We start from the raw sequence: 13,675 nt of genomic DNA on the forward strand, positions 1-13,675 counted from the left end.
TTTTTATAATGATAGGTTATACCAGTGATATATCAAATATTAAATAAGTAAGGCATATAAAAAACTGGTATCAAACTAGCATCACACATAATCACTAATTATATCATTTTTATTCTATTTATATGATATATAATAATAGACCAAATAACAATTTAACTTAAAAAAAAGAACACGGATAAAAACCAAAGTTACATGATCGCTGATTTACCATTTTAATTCTATTGATATGGTACATACACAAAATATTGAATAAGCATGCATAGATATTAAAAGAACATTGGTGAAAATGAAAGTTAAAAAATTATTTATATATCATTTTCATTCTATTAGAACATATTAGTTATACATGTCCATCGTGTCTATCACCCATAGATTCTTATTCGCGATAGACTTGTATCACTTGTAAGGCTATCATTGTTAATATATATTGATGGGCTTTTTCGACCTTTCATACACTTTTATCTAGGTTGGACTTGAAATAGTGCTACATTTGCGGATTTTTTAACTTGTGCTAGATTTCCAATTGTTTTCGGCCAAATTGCTATATATGCAATTGCTCTAAATTTTAATTAAATGTTATTAAATAAAGTTAATTACAAATTTCATTTACCTATTTTGAATATTTTTACAAGTTCCATAATCATCGGCGCGAGCATAGCTTAACCAGTCAAGACATTACTTTCCTTCCTTAAAGGTTTCGTTTCAATTCTCTCGTTCATTTTTTAAACTCAACGAGGAAAACAAATGTCTTTAACTAACCATTTGAACCATGTTTGTATTGGCTATATAATTTTAACATTATATCTATTTAGTTTATAAATTTTATGAAATTTGAGTTACATCTCTAGAATTTAATTTATGTTGTTTTCCAGTTTTTTACCATTAATATCAATTGGCCTATCTTAGCTTAGCATTTCATCCGAAGGAATTTAGATAAGATAATATGATCTAGCCACCAATTGAACATGCTACAAATGAATTGTTTGATTGAGTTGGAGTTGGGACGGTTTTGGCCGACGGAGATAAAGTTAGGGTTGTGGTTTAATGACTGGTTTATATTTCTTTTATCAGGTGATAACTCATCCAATGGATTTGTTACAGTTAAGGATAACGACACTCCAAGTACCGATATGATATTGTCTGTTTTGGACGTTACCTTATTTTTTTTTCACCAAAAAAATCTCATACCAATGGACATAATTGTCCTCTTACTTATATATATCATAAATCGATTCCTTTTTTATGAGATTTTGTTTGCATTCCTTATAACCCCAACAAATTCTCCCCTCCAACTCTCGAACAAAGTGCCACTTGTATCTTGCTTCAGAATACTCATGCACTCATCTGCTCCCTAATACGAGAGCCTGATTTGTGACTCTCGACCGACAATGAGAGTCTACTTTTATCCAACATGTCCAGATAAAACACTGCTACATAGAAGGCAGAAGTGAAAATCGATTGGACTACTTTTTCTATCAATCTCCACGACTTGATAAATCGTCTTACTCGCCTTCGAGAAATTTTTGTTTGACTTGAGGATTCATCCATAGTTTTCATAAATTTTTTTAATGACTATAAGACTCACTAATTACTCTTGTTCAGCATTTGAGGATTTCTCCCACACAGCTAAGTTTTTTACCATAGCTTTGATACCACTTGTTAAGGACAATAACATCCCAAGTATCTCAACAATAGTATAATATTTGATACAAAAGATCTCATACTAATAGAGATAATTGTGCTCACCTATACCATATAGATCACTTCCTTCACTGACCAATGTGAAACTTTGTTTGCATTTCTTTTGCAACCTCAACCGTTACATCATATGCTAATTTTTCATCTAATATCTTATCATGTAGGCATTCTATCAACCAACTTTAATAACATTGACTAAAATCAAGACAAGTAGCCAACTTAAGTACAGTTCAACAGGTTAAGTTGTCTATGTCCGACTAAAAGGTCATAAATTTGAATTCACACCCCCACATATTGTACTAAAGAAAAAGTCAAGACAACTATATAGACTTTTTAGACGCTTCGAAAGAAAAACACGCCATCTACAAATTACATGGATAAAGTTCATAATTTAACCATGAAATAATGATAAAATAGTTAACAATCTACAACGTTCAATATAAACATGAACTAGACTGATGCTAACAGCCCGAAGTGGTCATCAATGGACAAGTTTTCTCTCTTCATATTATAAACAAAGAAGAGGCAAATCTCAAATGCTAATCCACCAAACATACAACACTGATAAATTGCACATCTCACAAGTTTAGACGCAGGAAAATCTAGGAATACTTATAGATCTTTGAGTGCAACTGCAGATGTGGCTGCCACCACTGATGAATGCCATGGGCTTGTTTAAATTCCTGTGCAGGAGCTAAATTTACTGTCAAGCTTGCTGAAGGAATGAGGTGCAGCGGCTCTGATTCCCGCCCGATTGCATTCAGCAAAAGGCCTCCAATCGAGTTCTGGGTTGCTAATCTCTCGATGCTTCCTGCACCGATCTCTTCCATGTTCTTCCTGTGCTCGAAATATCCAATGTATTCTGATCCTATATGGTCTGATGGATTAACAAATAGAGATGGAACCCATGCTGCAATGGCAAAAAATGGTTCCTCGGTTCGATTTCTCTGGTTATTATTACTGGCCTTCAAAGCAAAAGCAAGTCCTGCTGTGATAACGCTGCCAGCAATCCGTATGCCATGTTTCAATTTCTTGTCCTTGATTCTCTCGATTGGTGCAGCAAAGAATGGTGGGTTAAAGAGATATGATTCGAGGAAAATGCCGGTTCTCGCCATGGTTTTTCCAGCAAGCATTGCCATGGCTGACCCCAGGGAATGGCCAGCTAACCAGATATTTGAATCACCAACAGTAGCAACCATGTTCCTGACCACTTGCATCGCGATCTCGAAACGCGATGTTCGATGCAGTCCATTTTGCATGAAGTGGAGATCTAACTCTATATCACGAGAGACAGAATCTGGTCTGGTCAGGGTGCCTCGGAAGGCAATCACATATCGTGGACTACCATCTATTTTGTGGTCGCCTTGAAGCAGCACGGGTTTGAATTCATAAATAGCACCAAATATGGAAGAATCAACATCGTCAACAAGCTGACGAAACAACCGAAAGTGGCAGAATTCCCACCAGCGGGGAGCTAACGCATCAGAACCTTGACGTTTCTCCTGACGATCGCGTTCTAATATGTAGACACCTTGTACCAAACAAGCAGCAACTGACCTTCTGTGATCGGCATTCTCCCTACAGTCAGTCATAACGTTATTGTCTACTCCACCAGACTGATGTAAAATCATTGTTAACTCCATAAAACATTATTAAGAACAACATCACAACAACTTGGTTCATGTACAAATTGCTAATGCTGGAAATAAATAAGCGATTGTTCAAGTCATAATCAAATGAACGGACTCCCAGAAATCTGAACTCAATCACTAAAAGCTTTTCATGTGATAGTAGTAAAAATTGAACTTCTAGGAATTTGTTCTTACCAGTCAACAGGAGTTAGGTGTAATGGCCCTGAAAGTTCAAAAACTTCCCTTTCGGAGGCCATTACACTTGATATCCTCTCCTTTCCTCTTGAAACCCTTAAAAGTTGCTGTACACCAAGCGAGGAAAGTTTAGAAAATTATTAGAATGTGACTTGTAGCTGTTTCATAAATTGTATAACCATGCAACAAAAGGATAGTGTAACAATCAAAAGTTTATTCACGAAAAGCAATCGAAAGTTCGTTCACCAAAAGCATAATTACATTACAGAAGTTAAAAGCCTTCTCTTTTCACAGACAAAGAAGAGTGATCCTTTGACCAAAATATTAAGTTTAAATTTAGGGCAAAATTCTTTTTTTTTTGGGTTCGGTGCTTATTTGGTCCATAAGGTTTCAAAAAGAACACTTTTAGTTCTTGAGGTTTGAAAAAGTATTATAAATGGTACTTGAGCTCATTTGCCATCAGTGGACTAAGGGTGAGATGATGTGACTTTGCTGATTCGGTAAAATATATTAGTTTAATAATATTTTTTTAGTGACTAGACTTTCTCTCTCCTTTCCTCTTCTTCTTCCTTTCCTCCTCCCCTCCCCCGACGAACCTCACCGCTAGCCATCATCACCTGAAGTCCTCAACATCACAATCTTTCTAGAATGAGGAACATTTAGATCTAGAACGAGGAATAGGTCTTCATTCCAGTCGAAGGAGAACGTTCCTCATTTCTAGATCTAGAATGAGGAACTCTCGTTTCAATTGAACGATGAACTGTTCCTCATACTAGAACCCCCATTCCTCATTTCAGATGTGAAGGGGGACTTCGTTCCTCATTCCAAATAGATCGTGAACGTTTTCACCATGGACTTCCAACAACGTCAACGCAACCAATAAGGAGGGAGACGACAGACAACTGTGAGGCCTATCAGAGGAGGGGAGGTGAAGAGGGAGAAGGAGAGGGAAAACTAACGATCAAATGAGCTCATTACTGTTAGTCAACTAACAATCAAATGCGCTCAAAGATCATCTAAACATTTTCTCAAATCTCAAAGATTAAAAGTGTCCATTTTGAAACCTTAGAGACCAAGTAGGCACCAACTTCAATCCTCAGTGCCCAAAAGTATATCTTAAATTTATAAGTCCTAAAAAATTAGTTAAATTACTAGTTTGGTTCTCACTTCCATGGTTGTGTGGTAAGTCTTTGTATTGAAAAGGCTTTTTTTAAGATCTTTGAACTTTAAGTGTTGTCCTTAGTCTCCGCATTACCTCCATTAATTGACATAGTATTATGATTGTAATATAATCTCAAAGATTAAAAGTGTCTATTTTGAAAGCTTAGAGACCAAGTAGGCACCAACTTCAATCCTCAGTGTCCAAAAATATATCTTAATTTTATAAGTCCTAAAAAATTAGTTAAATTACTAGTTTGGTCCTCACTTCCATGGTTGTGTGGTAAGTCTTTGTATTTGAAAAGTTTTTTTTTAAAGATCTTTGAACTTTAAGTGTTGTCCCTAGTCTCCGCATTACCTCCGTCAATTAACGATTACATAGTATTATGATTGTAATATTACGTAGACATGATTTCAGATAAATTTAGGTCTTTGGCAATGTAAGAAAAATCTTTAAAAAATTAAGAACAGTGACCTACTAGATACAAAATTGAAAGTTTGAAACATTTAACCGGCAAAAGTACTAAGACTAGATAAGATATCTTTTAATACATGAACCTATTTTTAAAAAGTTTTCAAAGAGCTAGGAATTATTAGACACACTCCTGAGAATTCAAACACAAATTTTGTAATTTTAACCCCAAAAATTCAAGCGACATTTTGTCCTTTAGCTTCTTGGCATCTTGTAAAAAAGATAAGGTATCTCCCGAAAACTACCAGACGATTGAATATTTAAACAACGAAAGCAGAAAATCAAACACACTAATTAAAAATACTTGGCCATTGAATCTGGAATTCTCATTTAACAACAATGTAACACTTATTTCGCTCTCTTTATTTTCATTTAAACAAACTACTTGTTTTTCTGAGATAATTTCGGGGACTTCACGCTCGAGAGTTTAGAACAGAAATTGCAGAAATCCAAGACAAGAAGATCTATCAAAACTAACTGCTAAATCCGCTATTACCAGTGCTGTAAGAAGAAGGATGTTCAAGGAAAAAGAGATCAACAACTTTAATTCTCAAACACGCAAATAATCTTCAATAAACAAACGGCATTTCAAAAACCACTGCGGATCTGAATCAAAATGTGGTTTGGTACAAAATCAACACGGCATTTCAAATCGCAACCAAAAAAAAAAAAAGATTGAAACGAGACGCCTACCACGAAACGACTTTGCACGGAGAAAAATCCGATGGAGAGAAGGCTCGGAAATTACCTCTAGGCGGACGCTTGAAGAACGCCTCGTTTGGTGACTGCAAGTTATTCGGAATCTGAAGCCATTGATTTTTTAAGCGACAAGACCATTGACATGCGCAGGGAGAAACAAGGTACCGCCGATTAATTTGGGTGGTTTTTTCTTTTTCGATTTTTTATTTGCTTTATATACGTAATTTTTTTTCGATTAATTGGATGGGTTTTTCTTTTTCGTTTTTTCTGTTTGCTTTATATATGTTTTTTTTTTTACTTCTTTATAATTTGACAAAATAGCCCGAGAAAATATTTATTAAATAAAATAATTTTTACAACTTTAGAGATAAATGTCTTAACCACTCGAGCTATGCTCGGTTTGACATAATTTTGTCAACCTAAACATAGCAATTGATTCAATCAAGATACTTATTTTCAACTAAAAATTCAAATTCAAATTTCCACTCCTACATGTTGTTTTCAAAAACAAAATAAAATAAAAAAAGATATATACTCTCACATGTATACACCCACTTTAGCCCTTCTCAATAAAAAGTCAAAAATACAAATTTACACTCTCACATATTGTTCAACTAAAAAAAGCAAGTGACGTTGTTTTCTAACGGATTTAGAGTTTTCTTTAATTTACGTAATAAACATATTTTTTAGTTCAATAACACATAAAATGAAGATTTGAATATCTTATCTTTTAGTCAAAGATATATATCTTAATCAATTTAATTATTTTCAGTTTACTGTAGCAACTTATTAGATTTGTCCCATTGAAAATGTTCAATGTGACATGACATTCAATTAAATGCAATATAAAATTGTAATTTTGTAAGGAAAAATCATTTCCACCTCTGGATTTAGCTCATTAAAGGTATGTTTTTTACCCCTATTTGGAACCTTTAATTTTTGGAGGGATTTCAAATAATTTCACGCTTTTGGATAAATAAATAAAAAATAAAAACTAAACGATTTCAAATTCTGTTTTTGGTTCACATATTTTATGTTCTCAATGGGTCGAATTTGTGTAGATTTTAAGTTTAAAAACTATAACTTCTTGATTAACGTATCATCAACCAACCTAGTTTCAAATTTTGATACGTGGTTTGTCGTTTTCGATGAAAAATCAGATAAGTTCGCTTAATATTTTTAGTAAACATAAACATAATATTTCAATTAAGTGTAAATATCTTATGAAAAATGTGTCCAAATAAAGTAACTAAAGGCCTTATATATGTGTGTTCTCATCTCCATTAAGTCACCGAAAAAAATTCCTTCCACCCTATTCCCGCTTAAGTTGAAATTTCCTGCCTTGTTTAGATGTGGGTTTCCATGGGGCTTTTGGACCTTTCAAAAAAAAAAGGTTGATTTCGAGTATTTTGTTAGGAATAATATTTGGACGTTGGCACATATTTTTACGTGATCACCACGCTTAGCATCTCTTAATCTCTTCGTGTTTTGAAAAATAGAAAGGTTGTCTCTTTTTCTACATTTTTTTCTCTTCGAGTTATCGAAATTTTAAGACGGTCCTTCTTAGATTCTTGTCATATAATTTAGGTGTAAATATCTTTCTATTTGACACCATAAAAAAATTGATAGATATTTATTCTAGTTTCTATCTCTTTCTTCATGCATTCATGTCTTTTAATTATCCAAACGGTTTAGTTTACTATGAAAATTTCTAGTACCTTATGAGAGCTCTCTTCTATCATTTGTTTCAGCTCCTCTGATAACAAGCTCAAGAATGATGTCGACGGATCTATTGTAATAATGGAATAAATTGTCTCCAAATCTGTATGGAGAGAGGAGTGGTTGTTGTTGGTAGGGCATTGTTGATGGCTCCGCCGACGACCAATGGTGGTTTCATCAGAGGAAGGGAAGAAGAAGGAGGTAAAAGGATGCAAAGCCAATTTAATTGCCGCATCATATTACAATTGGTTAACTAATGGTCGGGATCCAAACTATTTTTCATACTTACTAAAACTGTTCTCTTTTGAAATAGACACTAACCTCAGACTTTAGATACCAAAAATATTTTCCATATAAATTAACAACTTTACTATATGAAAAGTTATCATAATGGTTAAATTTAATAGGTGAAAATGAAAAAGGTTGACTATAATATAAATGTTGCATCTATTAATTTTTTATACTTGAGTTGACAGGTAGATAACTAACTCTCGAGACATTACTTACCTCTTTAAAGTTGGACGTTCAAATTCTCTCCTTTCTTATTATTTGAACTTAAAATAAAATTTAAAAAATCTAGTAAACCAAACTTTTTAAATACAAATACTAGGTAGATACAACCACAAAAGTTTAGAAAAAAACTTATAATTTAACCTCTTCACTTCTCTATCTCTCTCTCTCTCTCTTCTTTTTTTTTGCTTGGGTAGTTACTGAAAATAGATCTTTTAACTTGTCGTTTTTTTTGTTTTTTTTTTGTAATGGTTAGATATATTGCAGGAAAAAAAAGTTGGATTTTCACATCCTCGTCAAAGAAACTTGGAAATAAAAAATTAGCAAGAACATGAATAAAAGAATGACAAACAACAATGTTGATGAAAAATTCTGACATATAGCAGAAGAGTTGTGTGACCAAAGACCTGCACAAAAAGAATAACATTCTGAAGTTCAAGTCAGTCTCAATCAGAACTAAGCAATCAAAATTCCATACCTTACTTTCTCACAGGCCAACTCACTTTGCTTGGAATTCTACATCAACAAAACAATCAACAAAAAATATGGAACGAAGACATAAAAATACAACCATAAACATCAAGAGCTAGAAAATAAATGTCAAGTTGCTCGGATTCAATTATACATAAAACTATTCTAACTTTATTATATCTTTCTTTTTTTCTTTTTATAACTTACAAACAACATCCCTGTCTACCTATTTTCATTTGGCACTAACGTTTATCCACTTGAAACACCGGCGGTTGTTGAACGGTTTTGGGGATCGTATTTTCTCTCATCATCCGTCCTTGGAGGAAGATCGCTGTCGTAAACAGAGTCACCAGCGCCACCCCAAAACTTACCTTCAGCCCACCATCGGATGTGACTCCATGGAATCCGACGAAAATGTTGGTAACTCCCACGATAACTGCGACTCTTCCCACCCAATAATGAGCGAAATTCCAGTACTGCCGGAGTTTTGACTCACTCGACGGCCTACCGACGAACTGGCAGACCTGCAGAGCCAACAACAAAAAGAAACAGAAACAGAGTCTCAGATCCGGTAGCCATGGCGGATCTGCAGAGACGGAGACAGAGTTTCAGTTTCAGATCCGAACCTCGAGACCTGCGAGGACAAGCACAACGTATCCGAGGAATTTGTGCGCCACGAAGACGGCGTCGATTTTATGGTATAGATTGCGGCCTAAAGCGATGGAGATAATCCCTACGAAGAATCCGACGAACTGCGTGGAGGAATGAAGGTAATACCAGGACGGCTCCATGTGGCGGAAGTACTTGGCGATCAAGACCCCGGCCGGCGTGAGAATGCCCCAGCCGATGATCGCGGTGGCTCCATGGTATCTCCTGAGATCTTCGGGGTCAATCGGCTGGCCCAAGAGATGAGCTGCAGAGAGAATCGAAAAATTAGGGTTTGAAATTGGGGGAAATCGGGGGAAATTGGGGGAAGTTACCTGAGGAGAATTCGATGGTGGTGGAGGAAGAGTTGACGTGCTTGGGGAGGAGGCCATTGGGGAGGGGATTTCCGCTGCCGATGGCGAGCAGAATAGGCTGGAAAGCGAGGGAGGTGGGGAACTGGATCTGGAAGGCGATGTAGAGGAGGCCGTCGCGAACGACGACAGCGGGCTTGGCGCTGGTGAAATGGAGATCGCCTTTGTCGGGGATGACTTGGGTGATGTTTTTGCCTTCCAAATGGTACTGCCGGATTCCGGTGACGCCGTCTCTGTCCACCCACGCCACCATCGCGCTCGATCCCACCATCTTCCCGTCGCGGGAGAACGCGATTCCGATCCATCTGTGATCGTGCCTCCCTGATAACACGATCGTCGTCACGTTTTTAAAGTCCTGGAAAAACTGCAAACCCCAAATAACACAATTCCGATTCAAATGTCACACTCAGATGCTTGCTTTACTTTTTTAATTTTCCTAATTTTCCACACAAAATTTGGATTCCATGTTGATATTCTAACTTAGACAATATTGATGATGATCTACTTAATACATAAAGCGAACATGGCTTCTCTAATCGAGAGGCTGTTGTTTGATGATCTAGTTTGAAACAATATATTGTAAGTATAATATATGCATTTAGAAAAGTATACTTGCCCCTTTTTTATATAACTTGGACAATCAATTACATCTTCACAAGATATCTCTCGATGCTTTTAATTCAAAAAATAAATTTAAATTGTTAATGTCAGAAAACGTGTTATGTTTTTAATGTATTTTCAAGATTAATATATATATTTGTTTAGATTATCATGATCTAAGACTTCAAAATTTTCATGTCAAATAACAAATTTTATATACTCGTAAATCTCAGATATCACTGTATGAAATAAATTTGGTTCTTAAATTTTCATACGTAACAATTAATTAGTCTCTATCACGATTTTTTTAAAGTTTTTATATACGTAGATCGATAAATCAATAGTCCTTAAATTGTCATAGGATAAAAATTGACATTTAATTTTGATGTAAATTTTCACGGTATAAACTAAATTGTTACAAATTTTAAATTACAAATGACTAAATTTTACCTAATAAAGTTCAAAGACTTAAATTGTTACCAATTTAAACTAAAGTTCGTGAACTAAATTAAATCACTATTTTAACGAGTACAGGGAAGGAGACAAATCGGGGAAAACGAAGATATATAAAGATGGATGGAGAGAGTTACACTGAAGGAAAACATCTGGTTCCAAATGATGGAGCAGCTGAGGCTGGAGAGATCGGAATATGGAGGAGGGAGAATCGCATTGAGATTGGGGTTGCAGGAACTCGGAGGAACAGTAGTTTCATCGGCGATGACTTTCGGGTCGAATCGGAGGATGAATGCGAGGCAGAAGAGTGAAATTAGGAGAAGTTTGTGTGAAGAATTGTTTGATGAAACAGCCATTTGTGTTAGCTCTTCATTTCTCTCAGATCTCTAGTACTTCTGATCTCTCTTTACGCAGGTCAGCCAGAGGTAGCCATTAATGGAGGCATCCCATTTTGGTCAAACAAGTGGAAGGTGGAGAAGAAAGACGCCCATTGGATCACGCTTGACCATTGTCCCTAATCCACCAAGTTATCCAAAGATTTTTGTCCTATGATTTTGGTTTATCAACATCCTTCTAGTTATAATAAAGATTAAAAAAGTTTTCATATTCTGAAATGATAATATTCATGCCAAACAAATGTTCTCCCTACGATGGCTATATAGCTACCGATAAAATTAATGTTTTTTATGTGTCTGTAACATTAATGCTAATGTGTGAGTAATTGATAAACTAATATAATGGATATATCTTATTTCTACTCGTCATGATCATTTTCATTACCTACCTGATGGCTAATGTTTTTAGTTCACCAAATAAAATATTTGAACGCCCATCAATAATATAATTTTAAAGTCAAATCAAGCATAGTTCAGTAGTAATTGACATGTACGTCAAACCAAGAAGTTGTGAGTTCGATTCCCACCCCGACATGTTGTATTAAAAAAAATTATATATATATATATATATATATAATTTTAAAGTTGATCATTAAGGGACAAAAAGTTCAATAATGGAAAAGTATCTTGGATAAAATTAACAACGATGATGTTTTTATTTTATAATATTTCTCCTACACTAATAGTAATAGAAAATATTAGAAACCCCAAGCATAAATTTCACAACTATAATTTGAAACTAAAAATCCAAAAAAAAAAATTAAAAATTTAGGTGACATGGCTGCACAATAGATAAGAAATTAAAAAAATATATATTTACATAACAATATTGGCTATTTAAAAGAGTTGGACTCATTTATATTAATTTGTTACTATGAATGCCCACATGAACCATCCCACCAGAAGTTACATGTTAGTGAAACGTATATAATATATCTAAGATTAGTAGGAGCACGTATCCGTAGTCCCAACGTCTGCAATCCAACCCATGAACACTTCGTTGGTGACATTTTCTTTGTTTAAAAGATATATAACTTCACTTATTCATATTCAAACATAGGGACAAATTTTGAAATTAGAAAAAGAATCTTACATCAGTCATATATGTATTTAGGCAGTCTATAATCTATATGTATATAATATTATCATAGAGAAGAGTGATCAGTTGTTGATATGACGCCAAGAAATTTGAGAATATAAGATTTTGATACTCTAGATTGTTAAGTTAATCATAATTAATATTTTAATTAGAGATTAAAAAATGGGTTATTATGTAGAGACTAGAGTCACATGCTCTGTGAAACTCTGACAGATAAATTATTATAAATTTATCTTATCAAGAAACTATACAACAATAATTAATCAAGGTTAATTTAAGTTCATCATTCACCGATGCATTCTTATATAAAAAAAAAAAAATTAACTCTCTATTCAATTGTAAAAAGATCCAAGATCATTTTGTAATGTGTGATAATTTAATTAGTTAAGACATAAATTCTCGCTCAGAAAATATTGAAAGTTTAAATATTACCCCATGTTTGTTGTTGAACTAAGAAAAATAATGCTCAAAAATCATTTTATTTATTAATTCAGAATGATTAATTCGAACCTAACTTAGTAGATACGTCAATATTTTGAGCTCATATATTCTCTATGTTCATTTATTTCTAACCATTTCAACTAGTCATCAACTTACTTAACTTCATCTAAATTATATGTAGTAAGCTGTCAATATTTAAAAGTTTAGGAACTTTTTGAAATTTAAGAACCAAATAATACGTCATACTCAATATATATTTATTGGGACATAAATATATGATTTACTCTCTGAAATTTTTTGTTTGGAAAAAATGTTAAATTAAAAAGTTGAATAGTCACTTAATTTTTAGGGTTGTGTCCTAAGCTTTTATGGTCACATCAATTTGGGTCCCTTCCTTGTACCTTAACAAGTTTGGTACAAATTTCTAAAATTTTAATTTTGTTTTGTATTTAATAGGTCACTGTCATTAATTCAATTAGTTTAATTCTTTTGCAACACATTAATTATATTATTTAAGGATTATATGACATATGATTATTTTGAATAGGTTACAGACATGTGAAGCATAATTGTTTAATTTAATAGGGTAACACGCGGGAATCTATTAAACACAAAATTAAAAGTTTATGAACCAATTAAAAACTTACAGAATCAAATAGGACATAACATTTTGGACCTATTTGACAAGTTTATAGAACAATGATTATAGATGCATGCTTGAAAGTTTTGAGACCAAATTTATAATTTACTATATATATATAAAGTAAATGGCGCACAAACATTTAACTATATTTGAAATATGAAATAAAATTTAAATAGAATGGACTAACTAATCTAAACATAGTTCAACTAGTTAAGACATTATATATATAATATAACCAGCACATTAAAGAAAAGAGTGCACACTCTCTTATGTCACGCTTCCTCCAAAGTTTCTGGCCATTCTTCCATCTAGATATGTATTAACGTTCCAACCATTGTACGAATTACTCTTAAAGATCAAAGGTCGATATCCTCACACCATATTATTTGAAATCAAAAAAAAAAAAACGAAGAAGAAGAAGAAGGCATTATTAATGTGAAATTGGGTTGGAAAGAAAGGCATGCACTACCACATG

General features: G+C 33.9%; 2 protein-coding genes across 3 annotated transcripts; both read right to left on the reverse strand.

Annotated features, from left to right (window-relative positions):
- Positions 1-2,085: 2,085 nt before the first annotated feature.
- On the reverse strand, positions 2,086-6,061 carry LOC111025331 (alpha/beta-Hydrolases superfamily protein). 2 transcript variants are annotated; one of them, XM_022303176.2, is made up of 3 exons: positions 5,903-6,061; positions 3,525-3,631; positions 2,086-3,276 (listed from the first exon to the last, which is right to left on the reverse strand). In XM_022303176.2, the coding sequence occupies exons 2-3, from the start codon at positions 3,584-3,586 to the stop codon at positions 2,301-2,303; spliced, it is 1,038 nt and encodes a 345-aa protein (XP_022158868.1). In that variant the 5' UTR covers positions 3,587-3,631; positions 5,903-6,061; the 3' UTR covers positions 2,086-2,300. The 2 variants fall into 2 exon arrangements, with proteins under 2 accessions (XP_022158868.1, XP_087980813.1); XM_088124687.1 differs by having other exon boundaries at positions 5,848-6,041.
- Positions 6,062-8,516: 2,455 nt separating this feature from the next.
- Positions 8,517-10,993, reverse strand: LOC148211051 (cytochrome b561 and DOMON domain-containing protein At3g61750-like). Its single transcript, XM_088125524.1, has 4 exons — positions 10,760-10,993; positions 9,534-9,933; positions 9,180-9,466; positions 8,517-9,077 (listed from the first exon to the last, which is right to left on the reverse strand). The coding sequence occupies exons 1-4, from the start codon at positions 10,976-10,978 to the stop codon at positions 8,796-8,798; spliced, it is 1,188 nt and encodes a 395-aa protein (XP_087981650.1). The 5' UTR covers positions 10,979-10,993; the 3' UTR covers positions 8,517-8,795.
- Between the last annotated feature and the right edge of the window lie 2,682 nt (positions 10,994-13,675).

The sequence above is a fragment of the Momordica charantia genome (genome assembly GCF_013281855.1).
Source record: "Momordica charantia cultivar OHB3-1 chromosome 6 unlocalized genomic scaffold, Mcharantia_2.0 BLBB01000006.1, whole genome shotgun sequence".
NCBI lineage: Eukaryota > Viridiplantae > Streptophyta > Magnoliopsida > Cucurbitales > Cucurbitaceae > Momordica > Momordica charantia.

Coding starts and splice junctions, on each gene's coding strand:
- LOC111025331 (XM_022303176.2), bottom strand. CDS start 3,586: ATGGCCTCCGAAAGGGAAGTTTTTGAACTTTCAGGGCCATTACACCTA. Junction 3,277..3,524: donor CACCTAACTCCTGTTGACTG/GTAAGAACAAAT, acceptor GACTGACTGTAG/GGAGAATGCCGATCACAGAA.
- LOC148211051 (XM_088125524.1), bottom strand. CDS start 10,978: ATGGCTGTTTCATCAAACAATTCTTCACACAAACTTCTCCTAATTTCA. Junction 9,934..10,759: donor ACCAGATGTTTTCCTTCAGT/GTAACTCTCTCC, acceptor TGGGGTTTGCAG/TTTTTCCAGGACTTTAAAAA. Junction 9,467..9,533: donor CACCATCGAATTCTCCTCAG/GTAACTTCCCCC, acceptor TTCTCTCTGCAG/CTCATCTCTTGGGCCAGCCG.